At 35.3% G+C, this 24,740-nt stretch overlaps 1 protein-coding gene across 1 annotated transcript in view; it reads left to right on the plus strand.

Moving 5' to 3' along the window:
• The window catches only part of ADGRV1 (adhesion G protein-coupled receptor V1), a 298,863-nt gene that overhangs the window by 114,078 nt on the left and 160,045 nt on the right, over positions 1-24,740 (plus strand). Inside the window, exons 68-84 of the mRNA XM_084504535.1 lie at positions 471-594; positions 2,087-2,225; positions 2,364-2,549; positions 2,942-3,174; positions 4,838-4,986; positions 6,220-6,421; positions 7,043-7,262; positions 8,379-8,618; positions 10,227-10,376; positions 11,236-11,709; positions 12,488-12,631; positions 13,859-14,030; positions 14,430-14,565; positions 16,618-17,465; positions 19,349-19,466; positions 20,165-20,336; positions 22,526-22,768. Of these exons, the coding sequence (XP_084360661.1) occupies positions 471-594; positions 2,087-2,225; positions 2,364-2,549; positions 2,942-3,174; positions 4,838-4,986; positions 6,220-6,421; positions 7,043-7,262; positions 8,379-8,618; positions 10,227-10,376; positions 11,236-11,709; positions 12,488-12,631; positions 13,859-14,030; positions 14,430-14,565; positions 16,618-17,465; positions 19,349-19,466; positions 20,165-20,336; positions 22,526-22,768 (3,950 nt within the window). The remainder of the gene's footprint in view (positions 1-470; positions 595-2,086; positions 2,226-2,363; positions 2,550-2,941; positions 3,175-4,837; positions 4,987-6,219; positions 6,422-7,042; positions 7,263-8,378; positions 8,619-10,226; positions 10,377-11,235; positions 11,710-12,487; positions 12,632-13,858; positions 14,031-14,429; positions 14,566-16,617; positions 17,466-19,348; positions 19,467-20,164; positions 20,337-22,525; positions 22,769-24,740) is intronic.

Below are 24,740 nucleotides of genomic sequence, written 5' to 3' on the forward strand. Positions count from 1 at the left end.
CAGTCTTTTTCTCATAAGTTGTTTACTTGTCTGAAGAAATCAATGAGAATTTTAGGTCATAATTTTTCACTCTAAATTAATTGTTGGTATAGACTTTCGTGTTCAGGTGTAACAAAAACAACAATAACAACAAACAAACCACAAAGAAGTTAACATTGTGCAAAAAGGACTTTTTAACAAGAAGAAGCAACAATCAAAACCAGCTTCAGACCTGTAAGAACCTCGGATTAGTTTCATTTGTAAGGGACCATCAAGGGTGGTCATGTGGTGGAAAACCCTGCTCAGGGAACAGGAGACTTTTCAGTTAGGTCAAGTTGCTGTGGGCTTTATCCTATCAAATTTTGCAAATGTCCAAGTATTCCACAGAGTCTCCTTAAAATTCACAACATTTTCAAGTTAGCTCTCTGTTGTATTTTTTTTTTTTTTTTTTTTTTAATTTACTTACTGTACAAGCTGTGTTCTTTTCACAGGGCAGGCAACCATAATTATTATGGGTGATGAAGGAGCTTCTGGGGTTGTTGGGATAGCCCATTCATCCAAACATGTTCTGATTGGAGAACCTTCTGGAAATTACAATGGAACTGCCCTTATTAGGTGGGTACATCACTTATTTCTCCAAAGAAAGGACAACAGTTCAGTTTGAGAAGCTGTGAGACTCCACATTTGGCAAGCATTTCTTGAGAGCTGCATTTCATTATCACTTCTAAAATGAGAACTATTTTTAAAGTTGGATGTGTGTTTTTAAAGGAGGGCAGAATATGCTGTGTATGTATCAAGTCCGTTCAGTATGACTGGGGAGCCCCAAATATTATTCTTAGTCTTCAAATTATTTACAAATTTAATTAATTAAAGGAAAAAGAAGAATTTCTTTCTAATTGAAAGAAAGGAATCAATGACATTTAAAGATTAATTTTGCTTTTCAGGGCTGGTTCCTGGACAATTTTTTATTTTGCTATGATGATTAGCAAAACCAAAGTAGTAACTTGTTTTTTAGCTGAAACAAGATGCAATTATTTTGCTACAGTCAGTCAGCTGAAAACAGGAGAAAGAAATGAAGATGCTACCATACCTTCAGAGACTTTATTGCAGCCTTTCAGTGCACAAAGAGGCTTATAAGAAAGATGGAAAAAGACTTTTTAGCAGGGTCTGTGGTGGTAGGACAAAGGTTAATGGTTTTGAACTGAAAGAGAGCAGTTTAATACTAGGTATTAGGAAGAAATTCTTTACTATAAGGGTGATGAGGCACCTTGAAAGTTGTCCAGAGAAGCTGTGGCTGCCCCATCCATGGCAGTGCCCAAGGCCAGGCTGGATGGGGCTGGGGGCAGCCTGGGCCGCTGGGAGGTGTCCCTGTCCATGGCAAGGAGGTTGTTACATGATTGTTAAAGGTCCTTTATAACATAAACCACAGAATATTTCTGTGGTTCTGCTGAAAAAGGAATATGAAACTTTATCCTGGTAGAACCTCAAATATGAGCAAAACACCAGTTTCTCATGCTGCCCTGAGACACATGAAAGATAAAGGGATGCTTTGTGCAGCAGTAGTTGTGCCATATAGATCATATTAGGTACAGGCAAATTTTTGCTATGACTTAGTTAGCTGATTTCATGAACAGGATTAGGCTTTAGTTTTTTAGAGAACCAGCAGATCACAGTCTTACTGTAGTATTCTAGTGGCGTAGTGGGTATTCTACCCCTTAGAAACAAATTGCCTGGGGGCATTACCTCTCAGTCCTGCCTTGCTTCTGCTACGCACAACTGTTTCTCAAAACACACAATGGAACAAATAACATTCAGTTTTCAGTCCCCAACTTTGGGCTGTAAGTGTCAGGAAACTTTCGTGCTCTCTGGACATACACAGCTTAAGATGCCTTCCAACATAGGGAAATAAAACAGAACTGCAGAAATGTCTCTCTGAAGAGAGAATTGTAAAGTGAGCTATCTTAATAGTGAGCTATCACATTAGAACTCATCTTCACAGTGCTAATAGCATTTCTGTCATGCACAACAATGTGATACACTGTCTTTAGACTGAATATTAACTATTAAATGTGGAAAATAAAATCTGCATTTCTGTTCTTACCTGCAGCCTGACACGTGGCCCAGGAATTTTTGGTGAGATCTTAATATATTGGAATATAACACCTTCTCATCACACGGAATTTACTGAGATATCGGGGACCTTGACAATGCAAGACAGGCAGTCTGCAGCCGTTGTTCTCATACAGGTATATGAGAACTTTTACATGAGCAGCTATTTTGAGTGCTTCCTTTAATTTATATGGTTACTTGGTTAGAAGCTAATTATAAACGTCACCCAGGAAATACTTTAAATACTTCTAGCTTTCAGTATTTTTTCTCTCCAGGCTGTAGATGACAACTATCCTGAGGAGAAGCGTCACTACCAGTTTCAGCTAACCGGAATCAGTGATGGAGCACTCATAAATGAATCCAGCAGCAAAGCAAATATCACTATGGCTGCCAGTGATTTTCCTTTTGGAGAATTTACATTTTCAAGGGAATTAATGCAAATAACAGAAGAAGAAAAATGGGTACTAGATTAAAGTTCCTTCATATGTAAAATATGCAAAGAAATCAGTATTCTTGCTATTTTCTACAGCTAAGCTTTAGAAGAAAAATAAATCAACAGTTTCCTGCATTTATCTTAGCACAGTCTCCTTGATGGTCATCTGTGGTTTTGGGAGAATTTTAATAACTCTGAGGAAGACTTCCATCTACTATGTTGCATATACTCATATATGCATATACATTTATTAAAGACAGATATTGTTATCTATCAGAATCTATTGAAAATATACCTTTAGAACAGTCTTCTAAAAGCAACTATAACAGAAGAACAAAGCCTTTTTTTTTTTTTTCTTTTCTTTCTTTCTTTCTTTTTCTTTTTTTTTTTTTTTTTTAAATAGTGCCTTTTTCCCCTCAGGTTAACATCACTATTGTGCGTTCCAGGGGATGCTATGGCAGAGTGCGTCTTTGGTTTCAGATAATAAATGGGACTGCAGAGGAGGGAATTGATTTCACTCCCATGGTAAGGGAGTTGTTGTTTGAACCAGATGAGGACAGTAAAATGATTGTGGTTGAAATTCATGATGATGACATTCCTGAAGGTCCTGAAGACTTTTCAGTGATGATTACCGAAGTGGAAGTTGAAGGAAGGTAAAGATAAAATCCTCTGTTGAACACAAGGTCGATGACAAACAGAAAAACATGCTATATATGGGATCTCATCTAGCTGTCTAAAGTCACCACTGATATTCAGCTGTTTTACTGTAAAATTTCATAAGACAGATCATGATAGAAACGATTATCTCAGTTTTCTCAACATTAGCATATACATTTTGCTGATTGAGATTAATTAAAGATAAAAGTCCGTATGTTGCATCCATTCCATGAAAAAGTACACTTTGTATGTTTTAAAAGGTACGGAAACAAGTTTTGACAAGAATGTCATACACACTGTGATAAGTAAAATATGGTTGTTTAATTGGGATATGCTTGTAAAGTTACAAATACAATATGTGGTTTAGAAATACCAGAAAGAATATTTTCTACCAAAAGAGAGAATACGAAAAATACAGTGCTACATCTCAAGCAGATGTAACAATATGGGACTTTCAGGTCTGCATGGTAAATACATTTCTGTTTGGTTTCTTTTTACTTACTGTATATAGTTCATCATCTCTTGCATCCTGTCAAAAATATAAGTGATTATTATTTAAAATGAAGCACCAGATACGGTGTTTCTGCCCAACCAGTAATACTTATAGTAAATCAGAATAAACAAGCATTAAGATAACTCTCACAAAGTTTCATGATAAAAAGATAGTAGTGCCATATGTGGCTGAAATTACACTGGCATATTCCTCAGGAAGTTGATGTTTAAAATCATATTTTTGTACCTGTAACTATGAAGTCTAATGTTAGAGTAAGTATAGTTGTTGTTTATGGAAATCCCAGGTTTTGATATTTTTCTGTCATATCTGAAAACACTACTGGGCTAACGTAATGTCCTAATTTAGAATGGCTGACAATTTGGAATTTCCACATTGCATATGAATTCCAGTAAATATGCAGTGTCTGGAGTTGCTGTACATCTCACTTCATATGTGTGAATGAAAACTAAAGCCTCTGTATTCATGATGCAGTAGATTCTCCTATGTGTGAATATGTTACCAGGAATAAAAATGCACATGTGGCAACTTGTCACTGTGTGGAGTTCTGTTGGTGTGCAACCAAGTTTTGTAAAATTCTGGCCCTTTAGCTTTTTTAATTTATGTTTCTGTAAGAAGTTGTATTAATATCTTGTATTAACAATGACTGTATTAGGAAAGATTATCAAAGTCTTGGATTCTAACAGAGATGTACATACACAGGGCATTGTGATAGCCATGTCATAAGATAGCAATGGGAGTGACCTTTGCAAAGAATTACCAGTTAAGTTTTTCCTGATTCAAGATCTTAATGCTTCATTTTGAAAGCACGCTGTCATGTGTAATGCATAGGTGTCACTGATAGCTAATCTTTGCTCAGATTATGAGCTCATTAATATTTGCTAGAGTTTCAAGTTGCATGAAGTACTAACAGAAAAAAAAAAAAAAAGATAAAATGAGAAATAAAAAAAATGAAATATATATATCTGGAAATAAACTACTATTTTTAGATATATAATAGTTTGAGAAGGTGTGGCCAGAAAGTCTTCAGTGATTGCACTCGGAAAATAGAAGTATTTGTGGTAATCATTAAATTGTCATACATGCATCTTAAAACTTTAACATGATTTTAAATTTTTCTTTTCTTTTATTTGCTATATTCTTGCAAGTGGATTTGATTTTACCATAAAAGAAAATGGTCTACAGGTGGATCAACCCCCTATAATAGGAAATATCTCCACAGTACGAGTCACTATAGCAAAAAGTGACAATGCAGAAGGCGTCATAGAATTTGATGCACAGTACATCCATCTACAAGGTAGGTTTACCCCAAGTTTTCAGTGTAGTTTAGAAGATAAGCCTGTGACCAGGTCACAAATTTTTGAGTTACCTTTTAACATCTACACTGAGTTCCAATGCAAACTATATAAACATCTGTAAATAAGTTCTTGAGTACTTTTTCTTCATACTTTCTGTCACTGTAAAAATAGTAAAAGCATGACTGTGCAGATTTATTTACTTTTTTCACTTATATACCTAGGGCAGTAAGTTCGAGAGTGAGGGGACAGGAGGAAAAGACCACTAAACATTTCACTGTTTTTCATCATAAGAACAGAATTGGTCTCCTATAACTCCTTGCATTCTCAAGTTGCATCTGGGACATTAAACACTAATGCTGAAACTACTTTGGTATTTCTAGGTAGAAATTACTATAGGAAGTTATAAACATTGCTTCACTTACATATTTCGTTGTTTATATTTTCATTAAGAATTTATAACTAATGTGACTTGATATATATGCCCATGAACAATTGAAACCTCTATATTGCTCCCTTGAAGATGATAAAAACATGTAAGAAATAAATTGACCTTTCATATCAGCAGCAATAATTTCATTCCTTATCAGTATTCTGATGGATCCTTAACTTAGCTCCATTTCAGGTTGCTTTTGAATATTTCTTACAAACCTAAGCTATTCCCAAGGTGGTAGTCTCTCTGCTTAATTAACAGTTTAAAAACTATTAAAAGTGTTGTTCATTTATCACATTGAGTAGACTTTTCCATAATCCTAAAGATTTGCTTTTACATAATCTTTGAAGATAAAATGAGCTACTGTAATATGATAATGTACATTAAAGTGTAATATTTTCTTTTAAAGGAACAGTAAACTGTCATTTGTACAAATGAAGTTATAGCAGAGTAAAACACTTTTTTTTTTTTTTTTTTCCTATTACTGATTTGGTTGTTAGAAGATACACTAACCACTGACTAAAAATTTGAGTGGGAAAAATGTGTGATGAAGTTTTTAGAACACAAACCTCATTTCATCTTGATTAAAGAAGCATGTGCTACTGTGCTACAATAAACATCTGCTTGCTGCTATTAAAGTGGTGTTAGATGTGTTGTATTCAGTTTTCAAAAGTAATGCTCACAGTAGCTTCAGAAAATCCTGTTAGTGAGTACTGAAAGGTAAATGGACTTCTGTACACAATACTTAAAAGATTTGATATCACATACCTGTGATAACTTTTTATCTCAATTATTCTTGCAGTGGAGGAAGATGCTGGAGTAGTCATGATTCCTGTCGTGAGGAAGCGTGGAACTTATGGATATGTAACAGCTGATTTTCTTTCTCGAAGCATTTCTGCACTTCCCAATGGTGTTGACTATATAATCCACAATACCTCTGTCACTTTTAATCATGGCCAGAACCAGACTTTTATATACATCTCTATTATTGATGATGAAGAAAGGTAATTAATTTTTTCTGATGTTTATTTACTAATTTACTTTTTAGAAGTCTTTTTTTTTTTAATTTATATTTTTAAATGAGCAGTATGCTTACATGTAGAATGAGAATTAAAAAGCAGATTCATAGAATAGAATGAATTGCTGCGGTGCTTCAGTGCTGAGAATGCAGTGCTGCAGAAGATTGCTGTAGTGCTGAAAAAAGCATCTAAATATAAAAGGAAAAAAGCCATTACTAATGTCTCGTAGTTCATTTAAAACTTTATGCAAAACCAAGATATTTTGTTACATTATCTATATTTTTAGGTGTTAATAGTACTACTGTGAATAATAAAATATTTTTCACTGCTTTAAAAAAAATCAAAACAACACATTAATTTAACATAAATAGGAGGAACGTTATTTTTATTTCAGATACCACTGTTCTTTGCAAATGGGAAGAATCTTCTGTAGCATGTGTACAGATTTGACTTCATATCTTCAAACAGATCCAATTGGATGTCTAATTGAATTACTAGGTATATTTTAACTGTTTTTTTCTTGGCTACCTAATGATCTTTCTCTTTCTCTCCCTCTCTTTTTCTTTTTTTTTTCTTTTTTTTTTTTTCTTTTTTCTTTCCATACAGTGAATTTGCAGAGCAATTTGAAATCCAGCTCACAGGAGCCACTGGTGGAGCAGTCCTTGGGCTCCACCTAGTGAGCCAGATCACTATTGCTAAAAGCGACTCCCCCCAGGGCATTGTACGATTTCTCAACCAAAGCCGAATTACTTTTCCCAATCCTGATACACCCATAGAAGTGTCCCTGGTGCTGGAAAGAACTGGAAGATTGTTAGGAGACACACAGGTAGGCCCTCACTGTCAAAGACTCTGCATGCTTTTCAGTCACTAGGTCAAAAAACTCTTGCATTTTCCTTCAAAAGCTTGTGACTGATTTGTGGTGGGATAATTCCAGCCTTTTTATCCATTTATTGTAGTTGTACTATAACAGAAAATGTAGTTAAACTTTTCTTCTGCTTTTTTTTTTTTTTTTTTTTTTTTTTTTTTTTTTTTTTGTCTTTTGTGCTTTGTTTTAAACTAGCTTCTAACTCTGTAACTCTGTCACAAGTATGGTTAATTTCACACATTCGGTTAATTCAGTTGAATCACTTCATAAAGCAGGTCATTTTTTTTCAGTAAATTGTTTACTGTGAATTTTCTAGTCTTTTTTTTTTTTTTTTTTTAACTCTGTCCCAGACCACTGACAAGGAAAGGTATAAACATGAGCTAAGGTAGGTCTTTAACAGTCTTGGCAAATGACTGGAACATTGGCATTAAAGACCATGAGCTCTCCCTCTTCCTATGTAAAATTTACAAGAGTCTTTTTTGTCTTTTTACTGGAAAATAAATCTGAGAAAACTGGAAAACAAAACAAAAATAACATTAAAGTGCTGAATATGAACTCCTTAAAACCAAATCTAATTACAGGAAAATTCAAAAATACCAGCTTTTAATCAGGCTGAAAAAGTATGGATAATCATTTGAGGAATTAAAAACTTCTAGCAGATTGCTAAGTAAATGCTTGTGATTTTAGGTCTTCATATGACATTTCATGGAATGAGTACTCATTTGGGGAGCTTTGCAAAACAAATTTGGAAAGAGAGGAATAGAAACTGTCCTGTATATTCCCCATTATATAGTAAAGAAATTTCAGTTTCTCTTCTTTTCTATTTATTAATATTAAAAATTTCATAAACTGGCATTGTAGCAATCTCTTCACAATTTACTTGTATAATTTGTTGCATTTATTTTTCTAAAGGATTGTGTGATTTCCCAGAAGCAATTCATTAGCAACAGTATTAACAACAAAGATATAAACATAGCTATTTACCAGATTCAGGTTTTTGTTTGTCGTTTATGGTCCCTTGCGGGACTGCTATTATATATCACCACTATATATATCTAAGACTGATATCTTCCACAGATTAATTGGGACATTTTAGGACCCAATTCAGAAGAGGTTTTATCTCCTTTGAATGATGACATTGGTGACCCTGTGAATGGATCATTTTATTTTGGGGAAGGAGAAGGAGGTCTGAGAACTATTAATCTACAAATCCATCCTCATGAAGAAGTTGAAGTTCAGGAGATATTTGTTATTAGACTGAGCCTTGGGAAAGGTGAAACAGAAATAGATCCTAAGGCAAACAATGTTACGCTAATAGTAAGTCATTATTGCTTTTCTTTTTTTTTTTTTTTTCTGATACCTCTGTTGATACATCAATGATATTGGTATTTATCCTGCAAAACTTTAAAAAGTTAATCATACCAATTGCATTGTCTGTCATTTGGCTTTCTTGTTCCTTGTACTACTCACATGTATTTTTAAGGCTTTAGTTCTTAAAGAAGAAGAAAATAAAAAGTAAATAATCTATCAGTAATAATTGGTACCTAAGCCGTGACCTGGCCCTTTTTCTTGCAGAATTTTGTTGGAAGATGGATTGGGTCTTCATTCCCAACTGACAGTGTGTTCCCTTGTTTTGACTTCTACCTCTCCTATAGCTAGCTTTTGTAAAAGAAATGAGAAGATCACAGATAGGCAGGAGAGACATATGTTGGAGAAGGCAGAGGAGGTGTCAAGGGCAAATACTTGCTCTAAGGACACTGCAGTTAAGGAAATATTTATGAGACTTCTTACAGAAGTCAGAAAAAAAAATCTTTCCTATAAACTGGACTTATTTGTTTTTCTTGTCTGTAGAGAAATGTATTGATGGAATTAGCTCCTGTTTCCACACACTCCTCATGTTCTCTGTCAGGGACCTAGTTTTTTCCTCGGAATGGAGTGTTTCACCCTGCATGCCATTGAATTTTCTTCTCAGTAGGCACTGAGGTTTATGCATAGCTAAACCAGGGCAAAACACTTTGATTCTTTACATAGCCTTTAGGTCTGTCAGGACTATGTCGGTGTCGTGAGAACACAAAACCAACCAAAGTGACTTCTACTCGGGTTGCTGGTTCTGTATGCATACTGTTCCCTCTGTTTCTCTTCAGGTCTTTTGAGGGCAGAGGGCAAACTTAGAGGGTACACTGGATTTTTAGTCTTTTTCTGAAAGTTTTTATTCACAGCAAAGGTTTCAGAATAAATTTGCAGCAAGGATTTCTCATAAATATACTTGTCTGCTTTTGTCATTTTTTTCCATCAATCAGGTTTGGGCAGGTTTGCTGAAAACTGAAAAGAGGACGTGTGGTTTTTCTTCTGTGTCTTGCTCCAGGAGATATGTTTTCCAAATCCTTTCAAAATTAATTTACTCTCAAATGTATTTAGATGATTTTTAAAGTACAAGTTGTTTACAGTTGAGTGAGGCTCAACTTAGTGGATAGAACCATCATTGCCGTATATTTTTATGTGAAGCTTCAATTTATTAAAGCCCAAGCTTGCCTTTTCATTGATAACCACATTATTTTGACGCCTGCTCAGTTTAGAACCTTCTCAGAATTCTCCAGGTATCACTGTAGGATCTTCTCACAGAAGAGCAAGTCATCCACAGATTTTATGTAACAGTCTTCATGTGCATGTGAGTGTGTGCTTGTGAGCTTGATATCACTCCTTTCTGATATCCTGATGGTCCTGTCTCTGTCTGGTTTTGTTGTCGCTGTTCTCCTCACGGTCTATTCTAACTGTATTCTTGAATCTTAAGAGAGAAAACTCTTTACGAAGAGCTAGTAGATACATGTGCTGTAGAACCTGGCAACAAAAATCTTAATGACTTGAGCAAGAATATAATTCAGTCTACATTTCTAATTTTTTGTTTGCTGGCTTGCTTTTTTACAGATACAAAAGTTTGGTGATCCCAATGGAATCGTACAGTTTGCTCCCGAATCGTTGTCTGAGAAGAATTACACAGAGCCCTCAGCAGTGGAAGGGCCACAAAGTATTCCACTGTTTCTCAGACGAATTCAAGGCACTTTGGGAAACATAACGGTACTCTCACTCTTATTGTTTTCCTAATAAGCAGTACAACCTGAAATCATCAGTACGAACATATGGAGAACAAAGGAAATAATTTTTCCATGACTTTCAATTACTTGTTGCTCAAATTCATTTTTGAAAAGTTCTCATTGACTGACTTTAGCAAGGGGCTCAAATTCAGCACTTGTGGTTTGGAAAGTCAGATTCAGTCTCATCACTGATCAAGAAAAAAGGGAAACAGTAATGCAGTGCTTGTCTCTCTCCTTTCTCTGTCCATCTCCCCTTGTGCTTTTGATGGGAGAACAGAACAGAACACACTTTTTAGTAAGCTTTCTTTGAGACCCTCACAATTTACTTTTTTTCCAGCTGTAGTTAAAGGTAAGAATGGACTTTTTCGAACCAACACATTGTTACTTAACTAAATTATTTTAGAAGTCTGCATTTTTAACATTTTTTTAAACGTTTTTTTAAATCATTATTTCAATTAATAAAAGCATCTGCTATGTTTAATGAGGACTCTTGACCGCTTTCTCATGTGAAGAGTCTCGAAAGGAGGAAAACCAGCAAGAATATCATGGTGTAAAAATACAAATAATTTTTGAACACTGTTCAGAGATTCTAGAGAGTTTTAAATAAATCTTCTGAAGATATACAGATGAGTAAGTTATATTTTTAGAGAAACAACACACACACCTTTTGCAAGACAGCCTGTATGTCTCTTTCTGTGCATATCTAAAACAATTTCTAATTTATCTACTTAAAGCCAATCCATTCCATATCCTCTCTATTTTGAATATTGAATATGAAAGTTTCTGATTCTGTGGGTAATTTTGTTTTCTTCTGTTTTGTTAATTTTTTAAATTCATTTCAGGTTTACTGGGAAATACATAGTGAATCTGACATCACGGGTGACTTTCTTATGACAGAAGGATCTGTTGTCATTGCTGACCAGCAGAGTACAGCTGAGATAATTATCTACCTGTTACCTGATGAGGTTCCAGAACTGGAAGAGAGCTACACAGTGCAACTGATTTCAGTAGAAGGTGGAGCAGATTTAGACCAAGACAGAAGAACTTCAAAGATCAATGTTTTTGCAAATGATGATCCTCATGGGGTGTTTGCCTTGTACTCTGATCAGCAGTTGGTATTAATAGAGAGAGATCTCAATCGGTATGTTCAGATCAATGTAACTCGGCATGCTGGGGCATTTGGAGAAGTGGTCATTCAGTACCAAATCTCATCTCATCACAAAGAAGCACTAACTGCACCTGGGGATGAAGAGGGATACCTCGCCATAAAAGATGGTGCCAGCTTTGGAGTGAAAAGAGTGCCAATAAGCAGCCAGGTCTGTATTATCCTTTTAGATTATTTGATATCTATTGTTTACTTTTGTCTTAATCACAATACAAATCTGTAATAAGATAACTAGAGTCAACAGAATCCACTATGAAGAAACATCAAAGAAGGTTTTTTAATATTATGAATTTATGGAATAGAAGTGGAGTTAAATATATTTTTACATAATCTTACAAAATCACTATGGTGCATTATACCATAGTATATATATGTTCATATATAGTATATTGTATACATAGTACATAGTATATATATGTTCATATATTCAGCTTTTCCCTCCATCATTGATAAGCATTATTATCATTTCCATATTTTATTATTATATGCATCCAAATACTTTCTCAAGTTTCCATTTTGGATTGTCAATAGTGATCACGTGAAGCAGCAGATATGTTATCTTCAGTTTTCTGTGTTGCCAGTAGTTTTTTATTGTTACCGTTTTACATCCACACTGTGGTGAATCATAAGGATTAAAATCAAGCCGAGGCCCACCATGTCAGTCACAATCTATTAAAGTGACAGTAGTTGCTTTACAAATTCACAGTCTAACAAACTGCTGATCAATCACATTCATAACATTGATGTTTTGTCTGTAGTTCTTTTGAGAAAGGTAATCAATAAAATGCTTGTCTTGAAAACACAGCTTTTGTATGCAAGTGGAATAAAAAAGGCACATTGGTCTGCTGCTTAATTCTTTGAAGTGGTGGATCTCATGTTTTAGTGGAATTAAATTTTATACCTTTTTATTTAAATTCTCTCTTTCAAAGGCATTTCTTTTACCGGGCTTGAATTTTACTCTGGAACTGATTAATGTAAGCCTGGTTAAGGGAGGTGCCAAGGATGTGCCTAAAATATTAGGAGAAGCAAAGTCAGCTGTTCTGCTTATTCCTGAGGAAGCTGCCAATTCGCAGGTCAGTATAACATTTCAGGCCAAAGTATAGCATAGCTACCACACTGCATTACGAAAGATAACTGCTGTGAGGATTCAGTTGACACCATAAAGTTTTTGTAATTGCAGCCAATTTAATGAGCAACTTTTCCTGTTTTTACTTATACTAAGCGTTAACTTTTCTGGAAATGTTTTTTTAAATTCTTATACAAATTTGCAGTACTGCTTGAAAATGTCTCTTTATCTATTAGTTATGATACATATTTTTAAAGTTACAATAAATAATGTAAATATTATGGTTAATTTATATTTTTGTTTATATGAAATGGAAGTTCTGAGACTTAAAGGAAAAAGAACTAATTCTGGACAATGTTCTCCTTTAAGTACAGCTGCCCAAAATTAGATTATGGCATGTATGCAATAGTATGTGCAAAAAGAGGTGGATGTCATTCTGTTTTTTAAAGCAGTTAACAATGTATTTGGCTAATCTCTGAGAAATTCTGTTTCTGGCTACTTTATAAGATAGTGGGAAAAAAGAATCTGTGTATTCTGATATAGTGTATATGCTTCAGCTACTTTTTAAGCATCAGGCAAAGACAAAAGCACACTGCGCTTTTGGCCCTCACATTTTGCTTATATTTTAATTACATATTTTTTTGTTCTCAAAGCGTGTTCTTTAGTTTATAATTACTCAATTGAAATTGTTTTACTGTAAATATTATATACTATCATATAATATATCCAATTGTCAGTGCTTTTAGAATGTGAGAATTATGCTTTTAGCCCAATCGGCTTCTTAAACCGAAAGAAAAGTAGATTACACTAGCAAAAATATTCCCATTAACAATTTCATATGGCAACAACTTTGTACTGGATACACAGTAATTTATTCTAGCTTTATGCATATATGTGTAGTAATACAGCTATTACTGTATTAAGGGTATTTGTTGTAAACAACAGACACAGAATGCTATGTTTAGTGTTTTTAGTAATAAAATCTGAGTAATATTTATTAATTTCCCTGAGATCTAATTCTCAAAAATCTCAGATTTAGCAGAATTGTTAAAGACTTGTCAAGGGAGGGAGGAAGGGGGAGAAAGAGAGGGAGAAGTAGAGAGAGTACACTTACATATATCTGTGTTTGTCACAACTATGTTTATGAGTGTGAAATGCCTTCAAAATATATAGTGCACTTGCACATATGCCCGTTCTTATTCAGTTTTCTCTATCCAAATTGATGTTTCCACAGGTTGGCTTTGAATCTGTTACTTTACGTCTTGCAGACATTGTAGCAGGGACAGGTCAGGCTGTCATAACCAGAGAGGGTGTTTATGGCTCTGTAACAGTTAACTGGATTTCTGGGTACCCACCAGACCTGATCACTGACTTTGCTCAGCCAGGCAATATTACTCCAACATTTGGTAAGTACTCTCTTGAGGAAAGAGCTGTGAAAGTGGCTTAAGTGGTGATATCACCTTTCAGTTATTGGTACCTATACACGTTTCCTCTATTAATGAAGTGTGATTAGGATGAAATTGTATGACCTGATTTTTATCTGTAAGCAATATTTTCATTTTATGAACAACAACAACAACAAAAAAAAAAGAGTTAAACTTCATAGATACATGTCTGAGAGGTAAGCACAATGCTGTACACTGATGGACAGCTTTATATAAAAAAGATCCTTGTGCAGATTCTTCTTCCTAAATGGAGGGGAATTGCCTTTAGAGGCTCTGTCTCAGTATATTCCCAGGTAAAATGGGGATTCAGATTTAGTGGTTTTGATTTGTGTTCTCTTTCTTGCATCTCTTTTATTTCAGGTACTGTTCTATTTTCAGCTGGTGAGAAAAGTAAAGTAATCTCATTTCAGGCTACTCCAAGCATAAACAAATATGAGACATTTGCCATCTCTTTAACATCGGTGCACAGCAATGCATCTGGTGGGGCTCGCCTGAGGTAAGGCTATTACTCATAACTTTTAGTTGCACAGATACTGTAAGAACCTGCATGCAGGAATATGCCTTATACAAATCCCTTTTAAATTATAAATAGGTAGGAAGATGTAGTGCCTTTTTTGATAAATTCATAAATGTTGTCTCAGCTGGAATCAAATATCAGTACTGCAGACCTGACTTTATCAGGACTGAGGCTCGTCTCAAATTCCAGTCTGTTTCATGCCAGTGGAATCCATGGTGTCTGGGACATATCTCAATCTATGGGGACAGTTAAGAAAACAAAGGACTGACAGCTTTAGCTAGGAAGCTGAAGAATGAAAGGGACTCTTAAGTTTTCATTAGTCTCCCTAAAAATCCATAGTTAGATAATCTAAGGTAACAAACACTGTTTTAGATAAATTGAAACAAAAATCACAGAATCAATAAGATTGGAAAAGACCTCCAAGATCACCTGGCCTAACCACCCCCATACTACCAATGTCACCCACCAAACCATGTCCCCAAGCACCAGGTCCAACCTTTCCTTGAACACCCCCAGGGACGGTGACTCCACCACCTCCCTGGCCAACCCGTCCCGATGCCTGACTGCTCTTTCTGAGAAGAAATGTCTCCTCATTTCCAACCTGACTCTCCCCTGGTGCAACATGAGGCCATTCCCTCTGGTCCTATCACTAGTTACCTGTGAGAAGAGGCTGACTCCCCCCCAGCTTCCCACCACTCCCTTTCAGGTAATTGTAGAGAGCAATATGCTTAGAAACTACTTCATTCATTTTATATATGTATGTGTGTGTCTGTGTACATGTATGTGTGCACATGTGTGTGTTCTTAAAAGCAAAACCATTACATTTACTGTAGCCTTCCATCTCAGCTAGGCTGTTATTTTTTCTTCAAATTACTTTCTTTTCATTCTTCTTTATTTATTGATAATTTATTGATTAAAAATGGCATAAGATGAATGGACCTAGAACAAACTTGTGTATGGAGAAAGGTATTTGCTTCTTCGCATTACAATTTTACTGGCAAATCTGAAGGAAGTAAGGAATGAGCTGGATGGCTAAACATCTTGGACTGACCTGTTCTCCTAGGCCTGTATGTTCTGTGGACTGGTGTCCTCAGAGCACCTATTTACCATAAAGTGATTTAAAAATCTTGAGTGTACAAGAATGTTTTTTTTTTTGAAAACTTCAGACAAGATGGAGTGGGAGGCAAAGCTGACAATTACTTTAAAGAGTTTTTGACTCCTTTCGTGATGGAAATTTATGGATTTTATTAATGAAAATTGCACACTGTAATTGCAGTGCTATTTGGTAACCCACAGCACCGACTAATGGGTCAGTTTTAGAGGTAAGTGTAAGATCCAAGGTTTAGTAAAGGCTCTTTTGAAAGCAGAATAACCCAGTTGTCATCTCTGTGCTTTTTTCTCATAGAAAGGAGATATATTTTACATGAACACAATCGAGTTCAAATAGATATTGCTAATGGGGTTCAAATCTGGAAAAAAAATGCTATTAGTAATATTGGGAGGGAAAGGCTAATACTTCAAAACCCCACTGTAAGTCTTAAAATAGCTTTCATACTTCTTTTGCTTCCTAATTAAAATAGATCTGCTGACATTGGTTTAGTCCACAGTTTTCACCTCATACAGAAAGTGCATGCTGTGGTTAAAACTATTATTACTCAGAGTGGCTGTATTGCAGTATGTCCTCCTGTATTGTATCCACAGTAGAAATACATGATACATTCCTTTCCCTCTACATTTTCTCAGGAAGGCCTTATTTAATTTACCCTTTATTCTGTATTCTGTGTTGACTCAGGATGTGTAAAGCTTGTGGAAGGCTCTTTGACACAATCATTCCAAAAACATTTTTCAAAGAACCTTTTTACATCCTTCCTTGTATGGCTGCTCTTTCTTCCCTCTACTATTACGCATTTTTCTTTTAATTTGCTTTCTTACAACCATTACTGGCTGTTCAATGGAAGCCGTTCTGCTTGGGTGTTTTAATTTTCGCATTTCATGTTTGCTCACTTGACTTCAATATCTTTTCTGTTTCAGGTCAGGATTTCAAACAGCCGAAATTGAGCCAATGGGGATCTTTCAGTTTGCTCTTAACTCAACAACTGTTTCAGTTGAAGAAGATGTTCAGGCAGTCACACTGCATGTCCAAAGACTGTTTGGTTTTCAAAGTAATCTCACTAAACTGACATATCAAACCACTCCAGGAAGTGCCAAACCACTAGAGGACTTTAGACCTATCTATAACGGAGAGCTTATGTTTGTACATTTTCAGACAAATGCCACAATAGAAATATCAATAATTGACGATGCTGTTTCTGAAATGGAGGAATTTTTTTTTGTAAATTTGACTGCTGTGGAAATTTTAGATTTTCAACCTGTGAAACCTGACTGGAGTCCACGTTTGAATCCTGCTTTCAGTGTTGCAACAATTAATATCCTCGCTAATGACATTCTTCATGGAATACTGAGTTTGGGGCCAGAGTTGATTTATATTGAAGAAGACACAAACAGTAGTACTCCCAATACAGTAATAATTAGTATCAGAAGGACCCAGGGCTTTACTGGTAATATTGAAGTAACTGTTAAAACTTTTGGTGGAGTAAGTGCACAGAGTGAAATGCATTCATATCCTTTTGAAAATGCTTATGGAAAATCAGACTTCACGTGGGCAATGGAAGGAGAAGATTTTGAGGAACAGTCAGTCTCTCTGACTTTGCTGGATGGAGAAACAGAAAGCAAGGTGTCCATAAAAATTTTTGATGATGATGAGCCTGAAGGACAGGAATTGTTCTATGTTTTCCTCTCAGATCCTGAATGTGGAGCTCAGATTGTGGAGGGAAAGGATGAACATGGATTTGCTGCTTTTGCTACAGTAATTATTGCAGGTAGCCTTTTTTTTTTTTTTTTTTTTAACTATATTAGCAATATAGCGATTTTTTATGTTTTGTTTCATATGTAGTGGCATCACATTTTTTTTGTTTGGTTGTTTTTTGTCACCTTCACACTGGATGGGGATTCTGTGACGTGTAAAAACAGGGTAATGTGTTTTCACATCTTTATACTGTGTAATTCAACTCTGCGGTTAGTTATACTCTGCTTCTGAAGATGGAAGATAAGACTGTGCTTGAATGGGTATCTAGGAAAGAATTTTTCCTTCAGTCACTGCACACTGCTGTGAGAAAGCTCCAATTTCTGCTAGGTTTTAAAAACAGCTTTTCAATATCTATCAGACTTCTCCACTGAATATAAACTAAGTTTGACAGCAGTGTAGATTGAACTTCAAGAAACTACTGGGGAATTGGAACACACTAGGCTAATCAAGAAAATTACATGTAAGATACAGCATTTACTGGAAGCTTTGTGTATTCAAATTGTCTTAACAATGAAAGATAGGTGTGGGAACAGATATTGAACTTTGCTGTTGGGTAACTGTATGTGGTGACCAAAATTAGGTATGCAGGAACAGACCATTTAAAATGGATGTGCACAGCTTCGGAAATTCACCACTCAAGCAATCAACTGGCCATACATGCAGGTTAAACAAATAAGTGTGTGCATAAACATGGGTGGGAATTTGAACTTGTATCGAATCCCACAGAAGTGTATTACCATGTTCCAGAGCTACACCCTGAGTAAAGCGTGTGCACAAAGTAAGACAGGAGACAACTCGGTTTAAGGAGAAGCATCAAAGGATCTATCTGCATTTAACTATATAGATAGAAAGATACAACAGATTACATATTTGTGCATGCATAAAACGAGACACTGTTTCTGTTAATGGTTGGTATGTATGCTGATGTTAAACATGCACTGCATCAGAACTAGGTTGCCTTCCCATATGCAGAGCAACAACGCCAGTTGCATAAGGAGAAATCCTTTAAAAGTGAGATTTTATGGGACATTGTGAAGAGGCATTAGTTTTCTTTCATTAGCCCAGGATTTTTTTTTTTTTTTTTCTTTTTTCTCCACTGCTGCTTTGCTGAAGCTATTTATATTCTCATGAGAACAATACAGTGTTTTCCAGCTCCACAGTTTCTTGCACTGAATTAAAGATTTAGGAGAAAACCTAACGTAGCAATTTGGGAAAATGAATGGAATCAACAACATTCTGGGTGGGCTGAATAAGGGAGCTGAAGTCATGTCCTTAGAAGCCTGTCTTTATTCCATAACCAACCATGACAGCACTGCCTGTCTAAGGGCATACTGATGTCCATCTCTGTTTAGAAATAATATGTTTTAACGGGTATGGTAGATGTAAAATAATATAGCTGAGACCGAGTATGAGTATCTCATAAGGTAATTATAAGTATGTTTTTTGAAACTGTTCTTGATTACTGTAACACCTTGTCTCTTGAAGTCGTGGGACAGAAATTCAGTCGCTTTGCTGAATGCTGCTGAAAATAGAAGCTTATGTGCAGGGGTGCTGCCAGGATTCTCATAAGGAATTTACTTTCAAAACCTTCTGCTCTGTTGGTTAAAATAAAATGTAGAAATGCCAACACTTGAAGTTCTGGATAGATATGGAAAGTAAATTAAGAATAGTAACATTAGAAGAAATTTTCTTAAGGTACCCTTTGGTGGTCTCTTGATGTATACTTTTGATACCTAGTTTTTATTTTTATTTTTATTTTTATTTTTATTTTTATTTTTATTTTTATTTTTATTTTTATTTTATATATTTGTTTTATCAGTTGTCCATGTTAAAAATATAATTTAGTCCCAGCTTAACTTTCTTGCTAACTAATTTCTTGGACTGCTTCCTACATAGGAAGTGATCTTCAGAATGGCATTTTGGGATTCATTCCAGAAGTACAAAGTGGTCTTGTACTTGATGAAGACTCTGAGAACAAAGAGGTGCTGCTGATTGTTGCAAGACAACCAAACAGGTGCAGACAACAGCTAATTCAAGTGCTCCTCCCACATGCTTGTTGAATCAAGGATGCTGCTGTTAGCAGAAGAGGTTATCATACAGTTTTGTAATAAATCTTTGCCTTTCAGCTCCTCTAATGATTACCCTGAATTTGGCAAACTGGCTTTTAGATGTGATTAGGTCTGTCACTGTTATAAAACTGAAATTGAAAACGCAAATATGTTCCAACTTACGCCAGTAGGCAGCAAAATTGAAAGTTTTGCTAAACATAAAGTATTTACAGTGCTCGAGGTGAAATTAAAATTCTCATCTCCCTGGGTAGGAATAGTAGGCTGGAATACTCGAATGAGCAATTAAGACAATGCTTAAGTGTCAGCACTATGTCTTCAGTCACACAGATACTGTGTTTTCCTAACGCATGTACATGTTGCACATTTACACGTATTTTAGACAAGTATGCTCAAGTATTCTAAGTTCCTCAAGCTCACAGGAAAGCCAGATTCTGTCTGGCTTACCAGGCAAATGTATTAATAGTATTAATGAAAGTCCTTGGCAACATCCTTGTCTTTCAAACATAAGTCTCTTACTCAGCTGATCTCACCTACTTACCTAGTTGATTTTGACTAGTAAAGAACGTAGATACCTCTGTGGTTTGTTTCCTAAAGTAATAGTGCTCTCTTTCAGTACATGTTTACTCTTTTGATTTGCTTATAGAGCATTTGAAGATGTGACGGTCTTTTGGCGTGTGACCTTCAATAAAACAGGTGTTGTCCTTCTGAAGGATGGCATGAACTTGGAGAACGAACTGGTGTCTGTTCTGGGAACCACTACCTGTGTGGCAGGTCAAACAACATGCAACATCTCCATTGAAATAAAACCTGATAATGTGAGTAGGTTTTGCTCATTTATGTACATTGCAATGTTGCTGAATTGCAGTTTATCAAGATAAAAAAACACCCCTCTGATACAGAGGAATTGATGTGTAGACACAGTTTGAAGATGACAACTTAAGATCTGCTCAGTTCCTTTCCAAACACATTTACTTACAGGCTTCTGATTCCATTGTGACTGGTAAAAATTCAGGAAGGAGTTAAGTATTTAATTGGAAGAGTAGAATGCAGGTCTCGGATTCCTACATAACAATAATAAAAAAACAAAATGGACTCATTTCAGTATGCTCTTAACCTCCAAACAATATTTTTTTTCATCTATCAAACCACATTTTTGTGTGCCTTATGCAAAACACATCCTGCAAGTAATATCTTTGCATTCAACAAAAATCTTCTAGTACAACTTCTTATTTTTACATGTCTAGTCTTGCACAATGATATGTGTAAACTGCTGATCTCTGACCATCTTGTCACCATCTAGGTTAGAGCAGCCACTTAAGAAATGTTGTGTTAATGGTTCTCATTCTTACAGAGCATTCAAAAAGTCTGAAACTTTGCAGGAAATTATCCTAGCAGTTAGGATATTGTCAAAGCTGAAGTACAGGGAACTGAAAAAGACATTCCCTCATTTTTCTGACTATGTTCTATGAAGTAGTGCAAGATGTAGAAAATGGTGATAAGAGGGGTGCATTTTCATAGTTCAGGAAGAGAGCCATCTTCCTTCTTCAGATATTATTTTTAAATGAAAAAGCCAATGAATAAAATATATACAGTAGTGACACACAGGCTGCCTTGCTGAGTAAAGTGGAATTTTGAATCCATAGTCTAAAAGAGTGGTATCATTATTTAATGACAGCAGTGCAGCAGCTGCTGTACCACATGAATGTACCACAAGCAAGTGCTGATCTAACAGGTGCTAATGGAGGGCAAAAGGTCCCTATGGCATTCCCACAAATTGGTGCCTGCCCTCAATTGGTCAAGATCATTCAATGTAAAGAGTTACTTAACAACTCAATTAAAATATATATGTTATATAATTCCCCAAATCCTTGCAATTTCTTCTTCCAGTTATAGGTAGTTTATAAATTAGTAACAAATATATTACAAAATGATGAAGTAATAAATACATTCAATAAATATTTCACATTTTTATGCCGTAATGTATAGCATTCTGGGCTTTAAAGGTTTGGCTTAGTCAGCTATATAGACTTTGTTAGCTAAGACATGACTAGCTTTTCTAGAATTAAATCAGGATTTCTAAAAGGACAGAGTTGACACAAAAAGCTGTGCTCACCAAAAAAAATAAATCTTCAATGCTCATCTTTTTTTTTTTTTTTTTTTTTTTTTTTTTTTTTCTGTAGATCTATTGTCTTGTAAAGAACTACTCTTTTGCAAGTTTTCTTCTTTATGCGTGCATGTAATAGGTACAAATGACATACTTCCAATTGATTTCTGGAATCTCAGTAATGAGATATCTATTTCTAAACACCTTATGTTTCTATTGTAGGTACAAAATCAAAGGTGATCAAAAGAGACAGTGTGTGTCATACAGAATTTTACTATGTCTACCTTATTTTCAATAGACAGGCATAAAGAATACAGAGTTGACTAGATTGATTCTTTGACAAATTGATGCTAAAATTTAATAGCCTGTGTTTACAGACAATATTTCTCTATGTCTTAAACCTCATGAAGGTTGGAGCACATTTCAAAAAATACGCTTTTGATAAGTGTTATTGCAAGTAATTTGCTCTCTATAGGTACCTTAAAGGAGGCTGTAGTGAGGTGTGGGTTGGTCTGTTCTCCCATGTGTGTGGCGACAGGACAAGGGGGAATGGGCTAAAGTTGTGCCAGGGGAGGTTTAGGCTGGATATTAGGAAAAACTTCTTTACCAAAAGGGTTGTGAGGCATTGGGATGGGCTGCCCAGGGAAGTGGTTGAGTCACCATCCCTGGAGGTCTTTAAAAGACATTTAGATGTAGAGCTTAGATGCTTTAATGGAGGACTGGTTAGCATTAGGTCAGAGGTTGGACTGGAGGTCCAACCTCTTGGAGGTCTCTTCCAACCTAGATGATTCTGTGATTCTGTAATTCATTGCACATACAGGATAATGCATACATTTTTTAAAGTTGGAAGTAAGTAGTAGTAAGCCTTATAATGATATGAAAATCTTCCCTCATTTGCAGGTACCTGAATTTGAAACATATTTTTTTGTTGAGCTGTATGCTGTAAGTGCAGGAGCTGCGTTGAACAGCAGTTCCAGATTTGCTTTTGTAACTGTTCTTGAAAGTGATGCTCCTCGTGGTTTAGTATACTTTGCTGTGGGATCTCGTTTTGCTGTGGCTCATAAGAAAACAACTTTAGTCAGTCTGCAAGTGCTCAGAGATTCTAGTACATCCGTAACCACAATGGTTAGCTACAACACGCAGGTAAGACTGACATATTGTTAAATCGCTGTTTATTCTCTAAAGTAAATTTTACTGTAATAAGCATTTGTTTTTTTCAGGAAACAGTAAAACATTTGCTGGGCATATGTAGACTAGTTGCTTCATTTTTCCATTAGTGAAAAGATTTTCCTTCATTACATTGTCAAGACTATTTTTGTTCATAGTACATTTCAGTAGCCCCAAAGAGTATGGTCAGTCAGGCAAATACATTATTTTCTTTGTCTTAAGGCTCTTGTGAGAATCCAATTTTTGAAGCTTCATTCTCTGAAGTTTTTTTAATTATTGGTATGACTATCAAGATTAAGATACCAACATACCTGCAGTCTTAGGTCACAGATTTATTAATACATAGAGCAGTCTTTTACTCATATGAGAGTACTCATAGAAAGAGTACTTCTATGTTGTTTAGTAATTTTGGAAAAAAAAAAAAATGATATTTTCTGATTGAGAATCTTGTGCTTAGGTGAATTGTATCATCCCCATTCATTTTTGTTATATTTACAGATTTAACGTTTGTATGTTCTAACTGTTGACCCTTTTATCTGTAAATGAATACCTCGTTTTTATTGGCAGATGACAAAGTTTCTCCTTCAGCAGAAGTAGCACAGGTGCACAGTAGCACACGCTGCAAGAATGCTTAGATTCCTCTAAGTTTGCCCATTGTATTGGAATAGTGCTTAGCCTGATCTACGTTGAGTATGTTGAATTTTATACCAAAAAGGATTATTTCAAGGGACAGTTTTTATAACAAAGCATTGTGCGATCAGTGTACATCCGTCACCATTTTGAATACAAAACCTTGCATTCTATGGCTGTATTACATATGTAACTATTTTAACTAAATAGGATAACTCAACATTTCCATACATCTATCACACAGTAGCTGACCACTGTTTTAGTTAGAATGTGTTGTAACAAATTTTCACATTCTTTCCAGGCAAGAGGAAGTGGTTATCATCATGTAGATGTTAATTTGAGAAGGAATTTTTAACCTTCCAGTGTGTATTTAGGCTAAAATACACAGAGCAGTTCTTTATTGATTTGTATTTTTTAGGTAACAATGCAGATTTGAACGGTTTTAAGATCTGAGCATGGCTAAGTACCAAAATACTGGTACTACTGGTGCGTGTAAAATAAGAGGTTACAGCAGGCAAGAAGACACTGGAAACAGATGCTTATCTCATTGCTATGTATTTTTTTAAACATTACTCTGGCCACTAGTTACCAAAACTGATTACTTCATCACCACTTATTTATTTCCCTGTTTCCTAACTCTCAATTGAAATGGATAAACAAAAGGAAACTTGTCACTAGAATTCTCATGGATGAGAAGATCTTGTTCTAAAGCAAATCTGAACAGGTAGACACCACACTGATTTACAGTCTTCTGCAAATTCAAAAATTATCTTTCTTATTCCATCAGGAAATTTTACCAGGTAAAGCTAAACTCCTTCAAAAGAGGGTTTGTGTTTCACAAAGAAAAATCCTTGCTCTTTACATACAGTAAGAGACCTTTTCAAGAATATTTGAATCAATATATAATCTGTATTTATTAAATGAATAGACACTATTAAAAAATCATAGGTATGAACAATAGCCCAGAATGTTAGTTTCCACTTAAGGAAAGTTTGTTATATTGCCAGATATAATATCAAGGTATGGCAACTGACAAAAAGAACAAGAATGTGAAGAATGAAACTGTATCTGCAAACCTCACAGAAGGTAAAAATAGTGCTACTTTGCAGGGAAATGCGGCCCTATAGCATTCTTAGATAAGTTCATTTGTCTGCCTTGCATGGTTATTCTGTAGTGGTTGTTTTGCTTTTGGTTATAACTGGATGGTTCTTCTTTTAAATAGTTATGTGGGAATTCAAAGTATTTTATGAATTAATATTATTTTGGGATCAGATTTCCAAAAGTTCTGCTTTGCTTTTGTAGAGTTTTTACAATCGGC

The sequence above is a fragment of the Aythya ferina genome (assembly GCF_964211825.1).
Source record: "Aythya ferina genome assembly, chromosome: Z".
Taxonomy (NCBI): Eukaryota; Metazoa; Chordata; class Aves; order Anseriformes; family Anatidae; genus Aythya; species Aythya ferina.